Source organism: Podarcis cretensis (assembly GCF_951804945.1).
Source record: "Podarcis cretensis genome assembly, chromosome: 5".
Lineage (NCBI taxonomy): Eukaryota > Metazoa > Chordata > Lepidosauria > Squamata > Lacertidae > Podarcis > Podarcis cretensis.
In genome coordinates, this window is record NC_137174.1 from 20,500,554 (window position 1) to 20,520,359 (window position 19,806).

The 19,806-nt window shown below is 42.2% G+C and overlaps 1 protein-coding gene across 5 annotated transcripts in view; it reads left to right on the forward strand.

The window, feature by feature from the left end:
• The first annotated feature begins 997 nt into the window (after nt 1-997).
• The window catches only part of LOC307215894 (heparan-alpha-glucosaminide N-acetyltransferase-like), a 180,930-nt gene continuing 162,121 nt past the window's right edge, over nt 998-19,806 (forward strand). Inside the window, exons 1-4 of one of the 5 annotated variants that reach the window (XM_079975685.1) lie at nt 1,371-1,616; nt 2,287-2,381; nt 3,965-4,101; nt 8,971-9,089. In XM_079975685.1, the coding sequence (XP_079831811.1) occupies nt 1,547-1,616; nt 2,287-2,381; nt 3,965-4,101; nt 8,971-9,089 (421 nt within the window). In that variant the 5' untranslated portion in view covers nt 1,371-1,546. Of the gene's footprint in view, nt 1,294-1,370; nt 1,617-1,976; nt 2,382-3,964; nt 4,102-8,970; nt 9,090-19,806 lie in introns of those variants that run through there. The other 4 variants (XM_079975681.1, XM_079975683.1, XM_079975682.1 and 1 more) reach the window with 4 other exon arrangements.

The following is a 19,806-nucleotide window of genomic DNA, read 5'->3' on the forward strand; positions in this document are numbered from 1 at the left end:
GATAACTGATGGGGCATCATTTGACCTGCTTGAATCTTGACAAATCCTACATTGATCTCATTTCTGAGGGTGAAACTATGTGTTGTGTTTTATTTATAAAATTGTTATCCTTTCTTTCTGAGGCTTGTACCTTACTCAAGGCAGCTTACATACATAAAAATCACATTCACAAATACAACTTATCAAATACAAAAAATATGGGTGGGACATATCAAACAGTCATCAACACAGGACTGCCACCAAAAATGCTAGCTCAGTGTCAAGGGTTGTATTTAAAGGTAAAGGTACCCCTGACTTTTAGGTCCAGTCGCGGACGACTCGGGTTGCAGTGCTCATCTCGCTCTATAGGATGAGGGAGCCGGCATTTTGTCCGCAGACAGCCTCCGGGTCATGTTGCTGCTTCTGGCAAACCAGAGCAGCGCATGCAAATGCCGTTTACCTTCCCGCCAGAACGGTACCTATCTACTTGCACTTGATGTGCTTTCGAACTGCTAGGTGGGCAGGAGCTGGGACCGAGCAATGGGAGCTCGCCCCGTTGCGGGGATTCAAACCACTGACCTTCTGATTGGCAAGCCCTAGGTTATGTGGTTTAGACCACAGCGGCACCCAAGCCCTGTTTGGAGGAGACCCTTTAAAATTAATGACTTTAAGTTAGTCATGGTCATTAATTCAATGAGTCTATTCTTGAGTTACCCACTGCCTTGCAGGACTTCATCGGGAGAAAAAAAGGCTACACAAATCTGAGTGGAGTGCCTAAGGCAGTTTGATGACGCCTTGTACGCCTCCTTCCGGCAACTGTAGCCAAGTTGCTGCCAAATGTATTGCTCTGCTTTCCTTTGGACCACATTAGTGATGCTGAGAGGGGGGTCTTGTCATCTGCGCAGCCCAGGACCTCCATACATGCTGCCCAGGCTTGTACCCTGGAGAATTCACTTAGGTGCTGCTAACGCATCAAAAACAATGTGGGAGGCAGTAGAGTTACCAGTCTCTGCAGCCACAGGCAGACACTGTGATTCTCCAGTGGTTTGACTTCACTCCCAGATGCGAACTCTGACGGATGCTAACAGCAATTATTCTGAGTAGACAACCGTTGAACCAGGTTTTTTATCCCCACCCCATATGTAGTACAGCTACCTTAGTTTCTTGATGTCACACTGCTGGTTTCTTGATGTCACACTGATAGTTTCTTGGTGTCACTATGATGTTTCCCTATCAATGGCAGCCATTTGAGGGTGAGTTGTGTGTACAGTATGTTACAGAAGTGGCAGAGTTTGTGGTGACCTGTTAGGCACAGTATGTCCTACTGCTCTAACATAATATAATAAATAAATAAATAAATAAATAAATATGGGAGCAGACCTCCATATGTGTAATTTGCATTTGCTGAGTTACCAGCTGAGACCTAGACTCCAAATTCCTTTGTTGTTTATCTCATATACACATATGAGAGTAATTAAGCAATTAAGGACTTCTGATCCTTGTGACCTCTGATCCTTATGCAATGCAGCGCATACAGGTTTGCTGGTAAACAGGTTTGCTTAAGAAAATGGCGACAAATGCAAAGGCTGTCTTTTTGCTTTTCTTAGGAGTGAGCTTTGTGCAAAACAGCAATTCAGGTAAGAGAACATGGAAGCCTAGCGTTTTTCAAATAGGTAGCTTACATTTTTTTGGCTGTTTGGTTTTATGGATTGCAATTGGTTCTGTTTACATTGGGCAAACACATTACAATCCAAACATTCCTGCCTGTGTTGCAAATATATGTTAAAATGTATTAAAATCATAACAGCATGATTGCTAGATTCACCTGCTCTTCAGTTCTGTATGTCAGGGAGGATATCCCTTGAGAGAGAGTTTTGCATGGAGTCTCTTAGCAAGTTTTGTTTTTTTTAATGAATCAGTTAAGGCAGGGAATTGGCCCTCATTATTAATGGAGCATTTATTTCAACAATATTTGGGATGTACATCTCTCTCCCAGCCCCCATGTACATGTTTAGCTCTTTAACAATATAAAGCATAAGCTGGTGAGGGGAGGGCTTACATATAGAGAAAATTGAACCTGTACTTCGGCAGTGATGATTCCAAATTTTGTACACAACACTAAATGTGTGTGCAAATGTCCAAGAGCATAAGGAGATGCTACACAATAGTGCGTTGTCAAATGCAAAGCTCTTTTTGTGTTTTTCTGCTAGTTGACAGCTGCAATACTGTGGCAGAAAGCAATATTTTGCTGGTGGTTTCTAGCATGGCATGTGTTGCTCAGAAAACATTTTCCTTGTGTGCAATTAGATAATGAACTGAAGCTTGACCAGGCCCTGCTCTCTGTCAGCAATTACCTTCCTGAACGAATTGCTGCTTTCTATGTCTCTGAAGCCTGCTACAAAGTAAGTAAAATAAGGGCATCACTGAGAAATAAGGGCTGTGCCATCTGTGGGGAATCAGCTGAGTTTAGGGGGGTGAGAGTTGGTGGTATTGCAGAATTTGATAGCTGCTTGATCACAGAACATCTAGTGTTTCTGTGAAACACTACAGATAACCGCAGGCTTGCAGGCCACAGATCAGGCTAGTTATTTCAAATCAATATGGGATTTCTCAACTCCTCACCAGATAGTATAAGAACATAATAAAGACCTTCCTGGATTCAGTTAATGGCTCATTAACATACCAATTTTCACCCTTTTGTTAAGTAACACACACACAAGGTGATAAACTAACCTTTAGCCATTTAGCCAATGTCTCAGGAGGGTGGGAAAAGTGAGAAAGGGGCAGGACTTGTTCATTCCAAAGCCTCTCCCTTCCTTACAAGAAATAATATTTTTTATTTTAAAAAACAACAGATTCCCAGTAGGCAGTTAGTTCTTCTAGCTCCAGAATTTACCCAGCGCTCCCCAAAAGTCAGCACACTTTTGCTACGCATTAAGGACAAACAGATATATTTTCCTCCCTCCTCTTTCCACTTCTAATGCTGGTTAACTGAACCTGGCAATCTTTTTGTCTGCCTCCTGTACCAGCAATAGCTTGAAGCCATCCATTCAGGAGTTTGAATAGACTTTACTAGAAACTGGATTTGCATGCGTTGACCTTTACACAGTCTGAATCTGAGATGAGGCCAGTATCAGGCTTGTACTAAAGTCATGCAAGATTTATCATGATGGAAAATCTCATGTCATTTTAAAGTTATGCCAATGATCTACAGAGATAAACCATAGCGTAAGATCAGATTCAACATGTCTGCTCGCAAATTGCCTTGAAACTTGAATAAACATATATAAAAGGCAATTCATAAATTAATAAAAATGATAGTAGCAGGGCTTATTTTTCAGCTGTGAACTTTCTGGAACTCACTTCTGGCACAGCTCAGGTGGACTCCATTGCCATTATAAGAGAACAAGAGAGTTCTGGCACCTTTTTTTTCAATAGAAAAATATTACTGGATGGTAGCACATAATAAAAATGGAGGAGAGAGAGGAAATTAGTCTACTGGAAGGAGGAGGATATTAGGGTTAAAAAGTTAAAAAGCCACAAACATCTCCCTGCTTTAGGCAGGAAGACCTCAGGAGAGAGGAAGGAGACCACATTTTTCTCACCCAGAACTGGTTGCAATTAAGTTATCCAGTTTAGGCCTGGCTGACATCCCTGAAATAAAGCCCTTCAGTTTATATTCTCTCTCTCTATCTCTGTGTGTGTGTGTTTCACGAATGCTGGGAAAGACAAATGCGTCTATCTTATTGTGCCAAGCTAGCTGGAGCTCTGAACACCTGTTAAGGCCTGTGGATACATTGCAACAATTGGCCTCCTTGTTTTGATAATAAAATAGAGTTCCTCAGATCCACTGTATTCTAGATAGTTTGCTGGCATTCAGATTAATATCCCATCAGCACAGCCTTCTTCCCCTCAGCTAGATTACTTTCCCCATCAGGGTCTTAAATCATAAAAGACGCGCCTGTTTCTTCCCTTGTTTCTTTAGTGTCTGCCTCAGCTTCTCCTCACGGTTTCACCGGCTTCCATGGGAGTGCCTTCAAACACAAGCGTGGCGGTTAGTTCCCGCTTTGCTCTCACAGTCACAATGTTTGCAGAAGCAGATGCGGTTGCCCCTGTTTGCAGGTAAATCGTGCACAGATGCATTTCAGGGGGGCGGTTCTGAGAGAAAATGGTGGGAAGTAAAGGCCGCTTCACATACTCAGGGGAATCATGAGGCGAAACCTTTCCTGTACTGTATAATTTCAGTGTTACTCAAAATGATACTTCATGGCAAACACCTTACACCCAGAATGATATCATATCGGGGCTTCTGTGAGTCTACCTGAGAGGATTACTGTACTTTTCCTTGTAGAAGCCTAGGGGTTTTTTTTACTTAAAAATTATGTGAAAAACTGGGGGCATCTTATACATGGATAGTGAATGGTGGGGATTTCTTAAATTGGAGTCCCTAAAAATAGGGGGCATCTTATACATGGAAAAATACAGTATATTCTCTGCTGCTGAGTATACAGAGAAGGGTGTTTTATTTGTTCCTAAGGCAGGCCAGAGGTCTGGGAGAACTTTTGAAATTTGCTTATCCAAAGTCTGGAAATCAATTCTACTGGGGGTACAACTTGGAAACAGATTGGGTGTTTAGTGGCCATATCTACAAACCAGAGATGACTGGACACTCCCTTCAGATTCTTGTAGTTTGTCTGAGTTGCAGGCCTCTTTTTTTTGTCTGTGACTTAGAGATAAGTAGTTGGTTGCTGCAAAAAGTGGGCCTTTTTGCATTGCAAAAGTCTCTCACATCCTCCCAGTCCTCCTTGGCCTATTGTTCCCCATTCTAGGATAATGTGGCATCTAGCCAGGTGAGGTGAGAAAAGGCTCACCCATTTGTCTTTATGGCAACAGGAGGTGAACAGTACTTAACTGGCCAGATAAGGCTACAGTCATACCTCGGGATAAATACGCTTCAGGTTGAATGCTTTCGGGTTGCGCTCCGCAGCGACCCGGAAGTAATGGATCACGTTACTTCTGGGTTTCACTGCTCGTGAATGCACAGACGGTCAAAATGACGTCACGTGCATGCATGGAAGCGGCAAAACATGACCTGCTCATGCGCAGATGTGCTGTCACGTCTTACATTCCGTTCGGGATGCGAACGGGACTCTGGAATGGATCCCGTTCGCACCCCCAGGTACCACCATATTACCCTACAAATAAACTGGCTGATTGATTCAGGGGGCATCTTCTGCTAGATTCTAAAGTCCACGGGATGCAGAATCACAGGCCTGGAAGGAACTCATCCAGATGGACCCCCAACAAAAAAAAAGTTTAACAGTACTTTACCTTTATTTTCCGCTTCACACACAGGGGAATCATGAGGCGAAACCTTTCCTGTACTGTATAATTTCAGTGTTACTCAAAATGATAAAAAGGTAAAGGTAAAGGTACCCCTGCCCGTACGGGCCAGTCTTGACAGACTCTGGGGTTGTGCGCCCATCTCACTTAAGAGGCCAGGGGCCAGCGCTGTCCGGAGACACTTCCGGGTCACTTGGCCAGCGTGACATCGCTGCTCTGGCGAGCCAGAGCCGCACACGGAAACGCCGTTTACCTTCCCGCTGGTAAGCGGTCCCTATTTATCTACTTGCACCCGGAGGTGCTTTCGAACTGCTAGGTTGGTAGGCGCTGGGACCGAGCAGCGGGAGCGCACCCCGCCGCAGGGATTCGAACCGCCGACCTTTCGATCGGCAAGCCCTAGGCGCTGAGGCTTTAACCCACAGTGCCACCTGCGTCCCATACTCAAAATGATACTTCATGGCAAAAACCTTACACCCAGCATACTGGGGAGAAGTTGTTTATGGGCTTCTGTGGGTCTTCCTGAGAGGATTACTGTACTTTTCCTTGTATATGACTAAGTTTTTTTTACTTAAAAATTATGTGAAAAACTGGGGGTTGTCTTATACAAGGATAGTAAATGGTGGGGATTTCTTAAATTGGAGTCCCTAAAAATAGGGGGCATCTTATACATGTAAAAATACAGTATATTCTCTGCTGCTGAGTATACAGAGAAGGGTGTTTTATTTGTTCCTAAGGCAGGCCAGAGGTCTGGGAGAACTTTTGAAATTTGCTTATCCAAAGTCTGGAAATCAATTCTACTGGGGGTACAACTTGGAAACAGATTGGGTGTTTAGTGGCCATATCTACAAACCAGAGATGATTGGACACTCCCTTCAGATTCTTGTAGTTTGTCTGAGTTGCAGGCCTCTTTTTTTTGTCTGTGACTTAGAGATAAGCAGTTGGTTGCTGCAAAAAGTGGGCCTTTTTGCATTGCAAAAGTCTCTCACATCCTCCCAGTCCTCCTTGGCCTATTGTTCCCCATTCTAGGATAATGTGGCATCTAGCCAGGTGAGGTGAGAAAAGGCTCACCCATTTGTCTTTATGGCAACAGGAGGTCAACAGTACTTAACTGGCCAGATAAGGCTATTACCCTACAAATAAGCTGCCTGATTGATTCAGGGGGCATCATCTGCTAGATTCTAAATTCCACTGGATGCAGAATCACAGGCCTGGAAGGAACTCATCCAGACAGACCCCCAACAACAACAAAAAATCTTTAACAGCACATTGCCTTTATTTTCCTACTTGCAGCCTCAAACCCTGCCTTAACACTTATGTAACTAAGACCACACCTGACATGCTAGTGCTTTAATTAATATATCACAGAGAGAGAGAGAGAGAGAGAGAGAGAGAGAGAGAGAGAGAGAGAGAGATCAGAAATCTGCTTATACACAATATAGACAAACAGAAATACAAAGGCTAAAACATTTGCAAGGCTCAGTGCCAAAGTTCCAAAACAAGTGTGTTGATGTCTTGGAGTTCACTCTCTGCTCAAGAGAGTGAATTTGGGCTTCATGGTTCAAAACCTTGCTCAAGAAGGTAATTTTGAAATGGTCTGTAGAAGCATTAGCTTTTTCTTGCCAGGGATCACGTGAATTTAAGAGCAACATAAAATAAAAAAAATTCCTTCCAGTAGCACCTTAAAGACCAACTAAGTTAGTTCTTGGTATGAGCTTTCGTGTGCATGCACACTTCTTCAGATACACTGAAGAAGAGCAACATATCATCTCCAAAATCAATGGTAAAATCCTTTCCTCAGCCCAGGGAATAATTTTAAAGCAAAAGTCCTGTCAGAACTGATTGCATTACCATATACTGTATTTTTCCGTGTATAAGACTATACCCCCCCAAAAAATTTTAAAGTTGAAAATTGAGGGTTGTCTTATACACGGAATGTTGCAATTAATTATTTCTTAATTTGGGGCTCAAAAAATACATTTGGGGCCGTCTTATACATGGGGGTGTCTTATACATGGAAAAATACGGTATATCTTTTCATAGTAATCAGTCGGGCCAAATTCAGATTGAGAAATGAAAGACAACTAGGGTAGTGTCTGCAGTATAATACTTTTGCGGTAACAAATAATAAATTGGTTAGCCTTTTAAAAGTGCTACAAGACTAACATAGCTATCTCTCTGGAAGATTTTGCAGCATCAAGGACTTGGTACTCCTTAGAGCTAAGCAAAAGCTGTGAACAGGGATTGAGAGGATTTAGTTGCAGCCTCCTTCCCCAACACCTCCTTTCACTGGGCCTACTGTGAATGGAACCAACTCTGGCTACAATCTGAAGAAGAAATTCTGGGGCTAAAGCCATAGGATTTCGGATTCAGTCTGGTTGCCCCTTTCTGCTTGAATATGGCAGTCCCAATAACTATCATGGTCTTTTATAATCAGTAATATAGTCAACAGTATCAGGGGGTCAGTTCAGTGTCAAAGGATGGGAAGAAAAATTGAAGCTGACCCTAGTGTGAAAAATGAAGATTGATATTGGTATCATGACCTCTGGCATTGCATAATAGGACTTTTATCCCTCCACCTTCTTCCTCCCCCCCCCCTTGCTTGAATGAACTGGGATGATTTACTGATGCTGTCTTAAAATGGGACAGTAGTACCGAGGGAGAAGCTGAATCTCCCTCACCCTCATCTGAAAACCACTGCCCTCCCCGTACCCTTTGGCTGTTCTTTGGTTGAACTTCAGTGCTGTGAGTGTAGCGACAGGCAGATGGTTCCTAATTTAAAATGTGCTGCCTGACATCAGCTCCAAATTTGCGTCCCTGTCAGATTTGTTCCCTCCCTCAAGTTTGTCCTTTCATGTACTTGACTTGCCCTTGATAAGCAAGACAATGCATTTCCTGTCCTTTCTGCTATTCTCATATTTTAGTGAATTATATTAATTTTGATCCATTTGTCTTTGGCTTTCTTCTCTTTTTGCTGCACACCATTCTATTTTCACTAATTTGTAAGGTAGATTTGAATCTTCTCTCTCTTTATACATGCATTTAATTTTTTTTAAGCCAACAGAAATGTACTTGGGGTACATCTGATGGAGCTCTTTGATGCTTGAAGTTAAGCCTGCAAAAATAGTTTAAGATAATAAAATATACATTTGTGTGTCCTGTTCCCTCAGTATTGTGTTTCTGGTTTTTCAGGAGAAATATGTAAGAAGTAAAAGAGCCAGCAGATGTATCACTGAAATGTCATTAGTTTCAAAATATTTTAAATTGTATATATGTATATGTTTTAAGGCTACAATTTGTCCCTTTGGCAATACAATTTCAATAAGCTGTGTTACAGTGGGCTCTCATCAAATTGTATTTCCCAGATATTGTCTGGGATATCAACTATTGAGGCCTACACCTCACAACGGATATTGTAAGGCTGGAAAAGGTGCAGAAGGGGGCAACCAAAATAAAGGTGCTGGAGCAACTCTCCTTTATGGAAATGTTTCAAGATTTGGGCCTTTTTAGTTTAGGAAAAAGGTTATCCATCCATGGCCTCTAGCCATCATGGCTATGTTCAACCTCCACCATTAAAGGCAGTGTATACCTCTGAATAACAGTTGCTCCCCATTTATTCTTTCTGATTTGTTCTTATGCATTTTCGTTTAGTTGGAGAGCATTATATGGAGAACAAGGCTGGTACTTGCTAACTGTCAAGCCCATCAAGAATACAACTGAAGTCTCTTGTACGTTAAGTGTGGAGAAAGATCCTGAGAATGGTTACATCCGTAAGTATCCAAAACATTGTTAAATCACTTTACATAGGGAAGGGACTGATGTGTTACAAATATGTTTACCGATAAGAGTTTAAATTGAAGTGTCTTTCAGTGAAAAGTTCATCTGGACCTATTGAGCTGCCAAGAGCTTGTTTCAAGTTGTTTTATTCATGTGCTGTAATAAATTCATGTCCTGTGTTTCATTATGAGTCTAAGGCAGCTAACAATTTCAAATGAATTATCAAAGGCAATTATTTTTGGTTAGATGTCTGTTCCATTATCTTGGCATGCTGACTTTGGGTTGCATGGGAATTTATAGAGTGTTTTGTTGGTGCTTAATGGCAGGTTGTGAGCCAAACCGTCTGCACTGCAGGTTGATCAGCTGTAGCTGAGATCACTTTTTGGGACATCAAACACAATAACCTAACAGCACAGGGCATGGGTCCACACCTCTCCTGTGCTTTGCTGATTGTCAGCCGAGCATGGCTCAGGGCAGGTGAGGCACCATTGCCTTTGCTATAGTTGGCCCTTGTTAGCATCTCTTGGGTTCTGTCCGTCAAACTAGATTTACTGAAGAGGAACATAATGTCAGTGCTGGATGTTGCCCTGACTTTGCCACCCCTTGTTCGTTCTTCATCTGGCACTCTCTCTCGTCATCAGAGAGTTCTTGTAATGCAAGGCAAGATACACTAAAGTACCACAAGGCAATCCGTTTCCAACGTTTTGTCACTGACAGATGCAGTTGTCGTTTTCCCGCTGCAGGAAAATCTTTCTTTCCAAACCCATAATTTTGGAAGTGATTGCAGAAAGTTACCAATGTTCCTATCATTCACAGGATTAGAAAAGTAAGAACTAAAACCAGGTGATTCCACCCCCATTGAGGAAGTAAGATAATGTATCTTTCCTAAGAGATTTGGGAGTAACAAACCAGTCTTGAGAATGCTTCAGTATGTGCCCAGGTAGTGACTCATCACTGCTTGAAAAACCTCTCTAAATTCTGTTAAGCCAAAATATGGTGATTTGTGATTGGAAGCAGCATACGGGAAAATTTGCAAAACCATTTAAGCATACTAATTCAAAGTTCAGCATAGTTGATTTGATTGCATAAAAAGAAAACTTAAGTCCTTAATTTAAGGGCAAGGTTATACACGGAGAAATGCTTCATGGTGCCATTCTGATGGCCTAAAGTCAAAAGTTATTGGTGGCGGAGTAACCACAGGAATGGTGGATTGAATGGATGAACCACAGGGATGGAGGAGCAAATAATAATGATGCTGTTTCTTAAAATATGTAATCCCTTATGCTTTTAATTAGGGTCACAACATAGACTGCAATCCTAACCCCACTTACCTGGAAATAAGTCCCAGTGAAGTCAGTAGAATTTACTCCTTTTTAAATAATATATTTTATTGATTTTCAAAAAACATGGAAAAGTACAAACAGGAAAAATAAAAGGAACATGCAGAGAATAATACCCCCAAAGTAGTCCCCCTCCCCACTTTCCTGGAACAACATGGATTATAAAAAGACAAGGAGTTGCCAAAATATTTTTACTCCAGAATAGTAAAGGTAAAGGGTAAAGGGACCCCTGACTATTAGGTCCAGCCGTGATCGACTCTGGGGTTGCGGCGCTCATCTCGCTTTATTGGCCGAGGGAGCCGGCGTACAGCTTCCGGGTCATGTGGCCAGCATGACTAAGCCGCTTCTGGCAAGCCAGAGCAGCGCACGGAAACGCCGTTTACCTTCCCGCTGGAGCAGTACCTATTTATTTACTTGCACTTTGATGTGCTTTCAAACTGCTAGGTTGGCAGGAGCAGGGACCGAGCAAGGGGAGCTCACCCCGTCGCGGGGATTCGAACCGCCGACCTTCTGATCAGCAAGTCCTAGGCCCTGTGGTTTAACCCACAGCACCACCCGTGTCCCTTTACTCCAGACTACTGTTCACAAAATAAAATTGACCAGATATTAGAATTTACTGGTGAGTAGACACAGTTTAGGATTGCAGCCTAAATCATTACTGTATTTATTCAAGTATAATGTGTCATCAAATCTAATGTGCACCTTATTTTTTGCAATCTGCTTTGGCCAAAAAAGGTGAGCATTAAATTTGAGTAAATGCGGTGTATGATGATTTAAAAATGGGGCTGTACTACTATATTGTACAACTGTATTACATGTTACAAGAAATGCAATAACAATATCCAGTCCTTTCACAGATCTGCAATTCAAGGGATATCTTAGTGGGCAGGGAGACAGATAAACCATGGCAGATTAGACTGGCTTTAAACTTTAGGTATGCAATGGAAATATGCAGTGGTTGTGTTAATGTATGATACTAAATTGCCAATTTGCACCTGTGAAAACTGAGAACAGGAACTAATTAAAGGCCAATAGAGGGACAATTTATCCATATTGTTATGGCCATTTTAAATAGAAGGAGGCGGCTTCTAATTAAAGGCCCAATACCCCTGGGCTGGGTGGCAATAGTGATTTAAGTGAGGGGAAATCACTACACTTGAGGTCTGAAAAAAGGAGTGTGGAATAGGGTTAGGGTCAGTGCTTTTTTCCTAGAGAAATAGGTTCTGGTTAGTACTCACTGTGAAGTTGTTACAGTAAGTGCCACACTTTTTAACAACAACAAAAAAGAGGTGCCGGTAGTATGTACCTTGAGTACCCCCTGGAAAAAAACACCGGTTACAATTGCTTAGCAATGACAATGTCTGAATTTACTGTAAAAGTGTCCTGCTTTTTTCACTTTTCTCTTCATTTTCCTGAACTGTCAGTCAGCATTATTTGCCCACTGAGCATGTTAAATTCTCATTCCTCTGCTGTTGTTTTGTTCTTCCCTTAGGATTCCCCCTCCCCATTTGTTTTGTGCTACTCGGATTCTCCCAAGCCTACTGTGCATGGATAGTATTGTTTTGCTATATAAGGTCCAGTACCCTTTGAGAATTTAGTTCACTGTTAACTGAATTTTATATTTTTTTATATCATGTGTCAGGAACCTTTGGCCCTCCAGATGTTGCCATCAGCCCCAGCAATCATGAGAGTTGTTGTTTAGCAACATCTGGAGGGCCAAAGGTTCCCCACACATGATTTATATTATTTAGATCAGTGTTTCCCAAACTTAGGTCTCCAGCTGTTTTTGGACTGACTACAACTCTCAGCATCTCTAGCTAGCTGGACCAGTGGTCAGGGATGATGGGAATTGTAGTCCAAAAAGAGCTGGAGACCCATGTTTGGGAAACCCTGATTTAGACAGCCACAAGGACACCCCCCACTTATTTTAATTCAGTAAGTAAATATAGGGTTTTGTGCCTATTCATCAATTAACTCCCCTGGACATATTACAAAAAAATTAAACATCAATGTGTTGTTTTGAACATTTGGGTACTGATAAGGTGACTTCCTGAAAAATGTATGGGTACATTAACTTCCTTTCTTCCTTTATAAAGAACATTCCCATTGATAGCTATTTAAAAAATGAACTTCCAAATTAGCCCTCAAATTCTTTCAAGTTTATTTCTTGCTATCTATGCCGCCCAGTAGAGGGAGCCACACACCTCCAAAAAACAACAATGTAGCTCTGGGAAAAGTATCTGTCCTCAGCTGTTGTCCTTTGAGTGCCCCTCACTGCTGAAAGCAGAACTGGGGGAGTTAAAATGGCATTCTTCCTAGCACGCTGGTACAATTTGGGTGAAGAATAGGAGAGAGAATGAATTATGGAGTAAAAGAGTAATAATTTACCGTATATACTGTAATGCTTCAGAATGTTTAAAAGCAGGGGTTTCAGGCTTGTCAGATTTGCTAGAACCTAAAGATCTACCAACTTCAGGTGCAAAAGACTTACAGGTAGAATTAATGAAGTACTCTTGAGCATATTCTGAGTCTAGGATTCCACACCCCCTGCCTGGACCAGTACTGAACATACCGTATTTTCCCCTGTATAAGACACCCCCGTGTATAAGAGGCCCCCTATTTTGGGGGACTCAAAAAAAATGGGGCGAAATGGGGAGGATTTACAAAAGTTGTTGAGCTTGGTTTTTTTTTGGGGGGGGGGAATTGTCTAAGGCTGTTGAGCTTTTTTTGGGGGGGGGATGCAGAAATTCACTAACCATAATGACAGACGCTGACAATTGCAATCGCTCACGTCGCAGAAGCCAATAAGCACCTGTCCTCTCACCAACAGTAGTCAGCATTTGCATAGCTACAACCAATCACCAGTCCCCTCCTAGGCACTATCCGCCCCCCCCATTTTTAAACATTATTTTGTAGTAAAAAAACCTCGTCTTATACATGGAAATGTACGGTCGTTTATTAGTCCTTTCACATGGCACTCCATTGCTGGTTTTCTTGATTTTAACAGCCTTGTTTAAGTCAAAAGAAAGCTGTTTTGTATTGTTTAAACAACTGGGCTTCAGAAACCCTTGCTGATTTCCTGCAGATCACCAGAGATCTTTCAGTGGATCCCAATCGACCTGGAACTAATTATGCTCCCCCACCCCACCCATTGTATTTTTATTCCATCTTTTCTCCTCGGAGTTCAAGGTGATTCTGTGAAATAGTCATCAGTTGCTGGACTCATAAAATAGGTATCTTACAAAGGAGGAAAGCTGGTTTATATTTGATATAGAATTTTTGCATTGTGATTGGTTCAAGGCAACGGCAGATGTATTGTCTCCTTTGTGGAGATGTAAACTTATCACAGAGACATGAAAAACATTTCCATTCTGGCAGCTGTAACAGGCAGGAGGTCTTGGGCCATTTTCTTTGTGAACAAGATTATGTGTCATAAAGCTGTCAGGAGCCGGTTCTAATTTGACAGTTTGTTGGCTCTGGAGACTGCAAGACGATGCACATTGGAGATGGGGATATCTTACAGATGCCACAATATCTTTGCGGATGGCACTGATAAAAGGCGGGTGAATTTTATGGGCAAGTGAAATTGTCCTTGCAAAGAAATAAAGCTGTTTTCTGTTCTTTGACAGTAGTATGTCACCCGACACACTGTGGGGCAACAAAGCTGCCTCAGGGTTTAGAGCAGTCTTAATTTAATATTGGAATCAAGCTATAGATTGTCGGTTCATCAATTCTTTCTGAAAATTAGGGTTGTAAATTTAATCAGTAGATTATAACATGCAGTCCAGCATTTCAGAAACATGGTTTCTCTCTTGTGTAACACCCATGCTCTCTCACCAAGAAATGTGGCTTGAACCCTCTTCTCTGCCTGTTCTGCAATGGTCAGTCTTGAGCTGGTTTCTGAGAGCCAAACTAGCCATGATAAGGGAGATTTGTCACTCAGAAGCAGCTACACCTCCAGTTTCTAGTTTGGATTGAGGTTACAGCACCGGTTGATGGATTCTAATTCCTCCCCCACCCCCTGCCCAATATTTTCCTAACTGTAAATCTCCTTCTCTCAGAACTGGTACTAGCTACTGGGGCAAAAGATGCGAGGAGAGGACAGAGAAAGGATTCCATATCGTAGCCGTCTTTTTACCTCCATGGTAAATAGCAACTTCGGGGAGGAATTGTGGAAATGGTGGAAGTGAAAGGTTTAACAGTGCCACAGCCTCAGTCCAAATCTCTCTCTCTCTCTCTCTCTCTCTCTCTCTCTCTCTCTCTCTCTCTCTCTCTCTCTACTTCCGGTTGAAGAAGTCATAAGATCTGCACAAGATCTCTTATGTTGTGTGTTGTTCAGCCCTGTGGGCTTAATATACTGTCCAAGGAAATTTTAATTTCACAATTTGATGCAATTTGATTTATTTCTGACTCTATCCCATGGGCTCAAAGTAGCTTATAGCAGTTTTCTTTTCCAAATGTAAATTGTTCTGTGCAAAAGGGCCTCACAATCTAAGTAAATCAAGTTGTTGGGGGATAAAAGAGGCCAATTTTTAAAAAAGAACATTGTAAGCTTAAAATCACATGCTGTAATTTGGCAGCATTTCATATACTGATATGCAGTTATGAGAAAATAGAATAGAAAAAGCAAATAGTACACATTTCTTGTTAATGTGCATGTCTATTGTCAAGATGCATAACCCCTTCAGATTTTAAATTACAGACTCTTGGACTGAAATATGAAGAATGTCAAGTGTAAAAACTCTCAATAGTGTTTTTTGTTTTAATTAAAAAAAACAGCTTCTGTCCTAAAGGCAATAGAAAGACAAAATTTTGTGTGGAGTGCTTTACTATGGATAGGTACTTAAAAATCATGGATAATCACTGGGGAACCAGGAATATATTGTATTAGTCAACTAAAGTTTGAGTTGACTGACTGGCAAGTGCACATTTTAATCAGCAGGGTTAAAATTTAGCAGCATGCTCATTTTGAAGTTATTTTGGTTCTGGTCTGTTACTGTAATAGGGAGTGATAAAAGTATTAAAGATGGTGGCCTAATAGTGAGTGGCAGTTTTTGTTTATTACATTGTGTTGGGCATTTTGCCAATGCAAGAACCAAATTAATGAGTCCATGTATTGGTTAAAATCCATTAAATCGGTGATCAATGACATATTTGACATTCAATTTAAGATTTATTTGGACGATTATTCATAGTATTATGCTTCACTCTGTTCTGGCTGAGTTGTCTCCTTCCTTTTTTTTTTGTAATCTCAGATGAATACAGAATAAGAGGGCTCCTCAGAGCAGCATTTTCCTGCAGAGGGTAGGCTGACCACATAAGCCTCCAGGCAGTTGCTAACCTAGAAAAGGCAACATGTACATGCAAACTCTCTTAATTTGGCTCAGAACTGCTTGGGTTAGGCTTCAGGTTCCATGTAAAATAGAGATGGGGAGCCTGTGGCCCTCCAGAGGTGGAAGGACTACACCTCAGACTACACCTGACCATTAGCTGGGCTTCCTGGGCTGATGGGAGATGGAATTCAAAAACATCTGGAGGGCCACTGGTTCCCCACCCCTGATGTGTACAGTATAAACAGAGAACAGCTGAGAAGTGGGCCCTTGGCTGGTCTTGCAGTCCTGGCAGGTGCCAAGCCTGCCACCCTCTGGAACTGGTCCTGATGTTAGGAGCCAACATGTCCAGGTTTTAACTGAAGGTGGAACTGCTTGCCTGCTTGTGGGTGTAAACAGTTCTCCCAATATTAAAACCACATAACTCTTAGGCTGAGAGAAATGAGTGCAGGGACAAGATGTTTTCTGTTTTATTCAGAATAGCTGCCAGTGGTTGGAATCAGCCTACTCTTGTTCTGCATCCTAAATGATTACATACCCTCCAACATTTCTCTGATGATGACGACAACAACAACAATAATTATAATGTAATTATTTATACCCTGATCATCTTACTGGGTTGCCCCAGCCACTTTGGGCAGCTGCCAACATATATAAAAACATAATGAAACATTAAACATTAAAAGACTTCCCTATACAGGGCTGCCTTCAGATGCCCTGTAAAGGTTGTATAGTTACTTATCTCCTTGGCTTGGGGGAGGTCCCATAACTCCTTACCCCCCCCCCATTTCTCTGATGAAAATAGGGACATCCTAAGGAGAAGCAGGACATTCTGGGATCAAAACAGAAACTGGGACAGCTTCTGTAAATATGGGACGGTCCCTGGAAAATAGGGACATTTGGAGGGTTTGCGATTAACTCCAATGTTATTTGTGGAATGATCAGGCCAATCTGTTCCTCAAGCCAGGAGACTGCCAGGATTATAGCCACTGTTCTCTTTCCCTGCAACAATACAGGTATGAGCTGCACAGAAGTATTAAAGGCACCTAGCTAAGAAAGCAGGAGACATCTTTTCTCTCCATGTAAATCCTTTTAAACTATGAATTCTGATGCCGTAGAAGAGACCTCTTTGACCCAGTGCCCTGCTTATCACATTTACTGGTTAGCTGAGCCCTCCTCCCTTTATAAGAACACTTTAACCCTTATCCATGTAGGTTAACTTAGGCGTCTGCAAGGAGGAGGGGGAGGGAATGTCCATTTATTTAATTATACTTGGCCCATGTGAGGCAACTGGGGTAAGGCGAGTTCATGGCCTTGCTTTGCAGAGGAGTTCATTTTGTTCTCACAAGTTTATACTATTAAGCTGGCACATCCGGTCAATATCTAATTTAGCGCAGCAGGCAAAGCTCGCTGACAAGCCTGATGACAAATGTGGTCCTTGCAGGCAAGTAGCAAAAAGAGACAAAAGGCGACAGGGCTGCCAAAGGATTAACTGCTTAAAACCCCATTTGTTTTTTTCTTGAATATTTGTTCAGCTGGTTGACTTGAAAGATAAGCCAACTTTAAGGTCATACTGCAATAAAAAATGTCTAGTAACCACCTGTTACCAACAGTGTGGCATATGTAATGCCATCTCGGACAGAGTAAAATTCAGAGAGAAAAGCATAAAGGGAGCATTTGAAACTAAGCAAAACGTATGTACCAGCCATAAGACTCCATAAGAATCAAAGGACTAGCAGCTGGGGATTCCCCACCCACCCAAATTTAATGTTGAAGGTACCAGTTGCAGCATTTTGAGCAATTGCATGAGGTCTTTCATCTGCAAAGCCAGGTTCACACTGCACACCAGGAAATCAAAAATTGGCTTGGCAAGTGAGTCCTATCCTTTTCCTTAAGTGTCAGCCAGCTTAGGCACATAATAGTTCTAGTATCTTGCTCTCTGCTCTTCCCTTGTATTACAAAAATATGATAAATATGTTAAAAAACAGTTGCAGAACTGCTCCACGACGTGTGTGTGTGTGTGTGTGTGTGTGTGTGTGTTGTCCTGTACTTATAAGGGGAGTGAATGAGAAGTGCTGAACAATATCTTTCTAGAATTCAAACTAGGCTCTGGAACCAAGTTGTGGCTCAAGTTAAGACTTGTACTACTCCCTATCCCCATGTGTATCCATATACGTTTGTCTTTGGGATATTCTCTTTTCACTACCATGCCAACCCTGGGCACCCTCAATGTATTTTTCATTTGCTATAGCTCATGCCCCTTTTCAGTAGATGCCATTGCTTTATGTCTGCTATTTAAAAGGGGGCAATAATGCAGGTGCTGATACATGAATGTGCCATGTCATTCATGCTATTGCAGGGGGTTGGGCTAGATGACCCTTGGGGTGCCTCCCAGCTCTATAATTCTGTGATTCTGGGCTGGATTAAAGCAACAGTAGCCTGTGGCCAGGTGCTTCTGGAAACTTGCAGGAAGGGCCTGTGGGTGATGCTTTTCCCCTGTGGTTTTTATCCCTACCACCTGTTGTTTAGAAATACAGTGCATCTCTCTATGGAAATCCTATTCTTAGCTTTCATGATTAATGAATAAATGCATGCTTAATCCTCCAGCAAAAATATACGAATAGCCTCTCTTGCCAAGTCCAAAAGTGGCTTTCTTTTTTCATTGGCAGCCTAGCTAGACGAGTGCCAGATCATAAGCAGGACATGAAGGTCATAAGCAGGACGTGGAGTAGTTTGACCCAGAGAACAGAGGCCAGCCTCTGGCAACTGTTTAGGAAGGTCTCCAGCTTTGACAGTGCACTTGGGGGGGGGCTCTCTCTGTTAGTGGGCTTATCAAGTGGTGATGGTGGGCACAAATGCTCTGAGCAATGGTAGGCAGCCTGGTCTAGCCACCATCTAATTTCCCCACAGTGCTCCAGAATGAACTACATTGTGCTAAGTTGGAAACAATAATTTGTAACAGCAGACTTTAGGATAAGGTTAAGCAGGATAGGCTGCCTTCCCTCTGCGCCAGACAATGGCCATTTGCATCTTTTACAATAAGTGTGTAATGTAACATATTTTTCAGCTTAGGAACTCAGAAGGGCTTTACATTTTGGAATGAGGGAGAAGGTTAGGGATGACCTTCATTACAGACCTTCCAAGTGTCCCTATTTTCCAGGGACAGTCCCAGATTTACAGAAGCCATTCTGGTTTCTGATTTGACCCTGGAATGTCCCGCTTTTCCTTAGGACGTCCCTATTTTCAACGGAGAAATGTTGGAGGGTATGGAGTTATCCAACCCCTGAGTCATCTGAAGGCAGTCCTGTATAAGGAGATTTTTAAATGTTTAACCTTTTATTATGTTTTTATATACAGTGGTACCTCGGGTTACATATGCTTCAGGTTACAGACTCCGCTAACCCGGAAATAGTACCTCGGGTTAAGAACTTTGCTTCAGGATGAGAACAGAAATCACACGGCGGCGGCGCAGCAGCAGGAGGCCCCATTAGCTAAAGTGGTGCTTCAGGTTAAGAACAGTTTCAGGTTAAGAATTCAGCTGAATTAAGTACGTAACCAGAGGTACCACTGTATGTTGGAAGCTGCCCAGAATGGCTGGGGCAACCCAGTCAGATGGGCAGGGTATAAATAATTAAATTATAATTATGAACAGGACCTTTCTACTTTAATTGGAGAAATGTTGGAGGGTATTTCATTATCATGTTCTTGTTATGTGGTTTTGAGGTTGAGTGTATGGCTATAGCAATCAAAGCGTTTTGGGGGGGAAATTGTTCTGAAAATGTAACGTGTACCTTTTAAGCATAGGGACACGAGTGGCGCTGTGGGTTAAACCACAGAGTCTAGGACTTGCCGATCAGAAGGTCGGCGGTTCGAATCCCCGCGAGGGGGTGAGCTCCCGTTGCTCGGTCCCTGCTCCTGCCAACCTAGCAGTTCGAAAGCATGTCAAAGTGCAAGTAGATAAATAGGTACTACTCTGGCGGTAAGGTAAACGGCATTTCCATGTGCTGCTCTGGTTTGCCAGAAGCGGCTTAGTCATGCTG